This window comes from Oncorhynchus clarkii, chromosome 26 (genome assembly GCF_045791955.1).
Source record: "Oncorhynchus clarkii lewisi isolate Uvic-CL-2024 chromosome 26, UVic_Ocla_1.0, whole genome shotgun sequence".
NCBI lineage: Eukaryota > Metazoa > Chordata > Actinopteri > Salmoniformes > Salmonidae > Oncorhynchus > Oncorhynchus clarkii.
This window is the reverse complement of record NC_092172.1, coordinates 625,665-629,120: the sequence shown is the minus strand read 5'-3', so window position 1 is coordinate 629,120 and position 3,456 is coordinate 625,665. Positions and strand designations below refer to the sequence as shown.

Genomic DNA, 3,456 nt, shown 5'->3' with positions numbered 1-3,456 from the left:
TGCATTGACGATCACGTCTTTGCCAATGAAATATGCCTTTGTTTCCAATAATCTATGGTCTCTCCAACAATGGCGACATAACCGAATGCTGGATGAAAGAAGTTTACAATGTTTGGAAAAACATGTTGATGACTAGCAGCTTCCTAGATGATTTGACCTCCAAAAACAGATACACACTATCCGTGTGGAGGAAAACCAGTCAAAACGCACCACTATCAGACCAATATTGGTGCAAAGCACTGAGTCACTTTTTCCCAGTACACACCCTTACATAAGGTTTAGATGGGCTATTCCTTGGACTTTTCCAACTTGATGTGCTGGACAGGCTATTCCAACCTGCAACTTGTACTTTTTTTCATGGGTGTGAGTCACACCATCTGCCCAACCAATCTGAAAACAGCTCCACATTCTACCCCATGAGTGAACATTTGGTATGTGGCAAAACGTTTCACAAGCATTGAAGCGGTACAGCTAAAAGGAGCTGCTAAAAGTAAAGTAACTGCAGTGGACGGCAACCTGCTGTTGCTTTTTGGTTATTTCGGAGAACATCCTTTAGTCTTTTTAAGAGTTATGTTTCATAACTTAAACGTGCAGGTAGTGCCTATAATTATGTATACTATGCCCTGAATAGGGACCCATAATGAAAACAAACATCTCTTCACAGGTAACAAGTTGGTCCATATTGTGTAAGAAAACAATACACCAATTTACTATAATAAATCAAGATGTACGCTTTATGCCTTCAAGGTGTAATCCCAAAACTGCTGATAGGGTTATGATAGTGAGCACTAGTAGGTATCAAGGTATGTAAACATGTATACCCTGATTTCTGAAGTGACCCAATGGCAGCAGTTTGCAACTGAGCATTTGTTGGTAATATCTAGGGAAATACATTTATGCCACATTGGGTTCCATTCACAGTATTTTGAGCTAATCCATATCCAAAACAAATCCAGTGTTGAGTAAATGTGGGAAAGGTTCATTTGGGTGAAATTCGTAAATTGCAGTTCTCAACGCTGAGCAGATTTCCTTAAATATGCCTACATTTCCGCAGAATAAAATGTGCTTTTCATTCGTTGAAGGCTGTCCTATCTAGCCAATACACACGACGTTTATTTTGTGGAAGCGTACATTGCATAAAAAGCAGTTGGTAACTAATGGAATATTTCAGCAACTGCAATCAAGGCCTAGCCAAACGCTACACTAAAGAGACGGTGCTACAAGCAATACGACCACCGTAAATACGTACATGTGCTTATTATAGGGATGTTGTGTACGAGGGCACACAAACTGTTGTGTACGGAAAAACGTACAGTTCAGAAATACTAGTTGTATCGGCGACATGCCTACCCTGTGCCGCAGGCAACATCCAGTATCCTTTGCACACCGTGCTGTTTTAGCAGGGACACCACCCAGCTTTTGTATTCTTCCGTTCTACTCCGCGTGTCTCCGATGTACAGCTGCCACACCTTTGCTGCTTTTCCGTCGGCATATTGATCAGGAAGCCCCACGGAAGCAACGCCGAGAGAACGCGTCCGAAACACACTGTCGACTGACATTCTTTATCTTCAGGGATCACACTGCTACTTTGTGCAGAAATATCAAATTCTAGACTAATGGAATATTTATGAAAATAGTGAGGCACGTATTATATATTGGATATCCGTATTTTTCGTCTAGCCTTTCTCCACCTAAATCTTAACGGTGTTATTATTATTTATACTAGCTAGAGATAAACTGGAAGCGAAACTTTAGCCCAATGAGACGCCTGTATACTCACGCCTTCTTTCTGATTGGACACGGCGTAGTCCTCACGTCAACATTGAGGAGTTCAATTAATGTCCGGGCATCTGCTGGTAAAGCGGGTTAGCATTGACTGCGTTCTATTTCAAATGCAAAAAGTAATGCTGTTGATAAAAAAGGGTTTATCTGCCTTAATGAAAACAAGTTTGAAAATGTGAAGAAGTATTTTATGGAAAAAATATGTATTTTTATGAAGGAAGCATAATTTTGCCTAAGTGGCTCAGATTACTGTTCGATTCGAAGAGGCGCTCCTCACTCACCGCTGTTCCTATCGCGGGCCATATCCTAGTGCACTGCGGCACAGGTTAATAAAAGTCCCTCAATCGTATGAGGTGATGAAACATGGATCAAAATTCTCCGCCCTAAATCTAGTATTTCATCAGTTGTATGAAAGTAAAACAGATGTTGATGCCGCTGAATGAAATGTGTGGTTAATGCTGAATTTAAGTGAAACATTTGAGTGAAACATTTATTTGTAGCCTATTATAGTTATAAGCAATTAATTAATTAAAGTAGTTTTTCAAAGTCCACAATACACAAACTATGTAGGCCTAACCACTATCAAACGTTTTCAATTACACCATTTGTCTATTTGATGTTTTTTTTATTAGTCTGCAAAAATGTACAGCACAACATTAAATTGTTTATGGGGCAGGTTTTCTCTACACACCCAACTGTCTGTAGGAAAGTAGACACCTCCTATGCTGATTGGCCAGTAGACTTCACCACAGACCCTCCACCCTCTGGTTCAGGCAGATCCGGTACTATCCAGGCCAGGGTAAAGGTTTGGGTAGGTTACTTTCTAAATGTAATCCGTTACCGTTACTAGTTACCTGTCCAAAATTTGTATCTGTAATGTACCTTTTGGATTACTCAAACTCAGTAACGTTATCTGATTACATTCAGTTACTTTTAGATTACTTTCCCCCTAATAACAGGCATTAGAAGACATGTTGCCAATTGAATGACATCTATGGCAGAATAAATCAATGTTAAAGTGTACACACACACATATACATATACACATATATATATATATATCATTTATAAGTCCAAAAATTGATGTAGCAACTTCAGATTGTCCCTTTAAGTCTATCAAAGTGTGCAAATTTGAGCATGTCTCCATTGACCTATGTTTTTTTTCCCCAGCATGAATTAGATTGAGCAATAAAAATCCCACTTTTATTACGTAGGCTGGGATCCGCACTATGCATCTTTTGCAAGAGCGCATTCTTCACTGGCTGTCCACTGGCATCAAAAACAATGATTGATAGGCAGCTTAAACTTCTTGAATTCAACCATTATTGGGTTCAAATACACATTTACATTTGTGAACAGCCATCCACAACAACCACAATCCGTAAGGCGCAAATAGCTAAATTAAAGAGCAGCAGTGAGATTAACATCAATGCGCTATGTAGGTATCAATAATAAGTGATATCTGTATCGCCATAGACTACACCACAAATTGGATAATCTTTGGATGCTGACAGCTGTCGCACAATTCGAAGATATAGCTTGGACTGTAGCCCACAAAAGCCTATTCCTGCTCTTTTCCCGCGATCCATCAAACACATTTGGTGTGTCATCATAGTGGTCAATGACTTGTGGAAGTGGAACAAACTTGAACTTGCGCCTTTTTTCAATGCTGAT

At 39.6% G+C, this 3,456-nt stretch overlaps 1 protein-coding gene across 1 annotated transcript in view; it reads right to left on the bottom strand.

The window, feature by feature from the left end:
• Nucleotides 1–1,737, bottom strand: part of LOC139384537 (glycine N-methyltransferase) — a gene marked incomplete in the record, with an annotated part of 7,077 nt that extends 5,340 nt beyond the window's left edge. Inside the window, 1 exon segment of the mRNA XM_071129374.1 lies at nt 1,351–1,737. Coding sequence (XP_070985475.1) covers nt 1,351–1,559 — 209 coding nt within the window.
• Between the last annotated feature and the right edge of the window lie 1,719 nt (nt 1,738–3,456).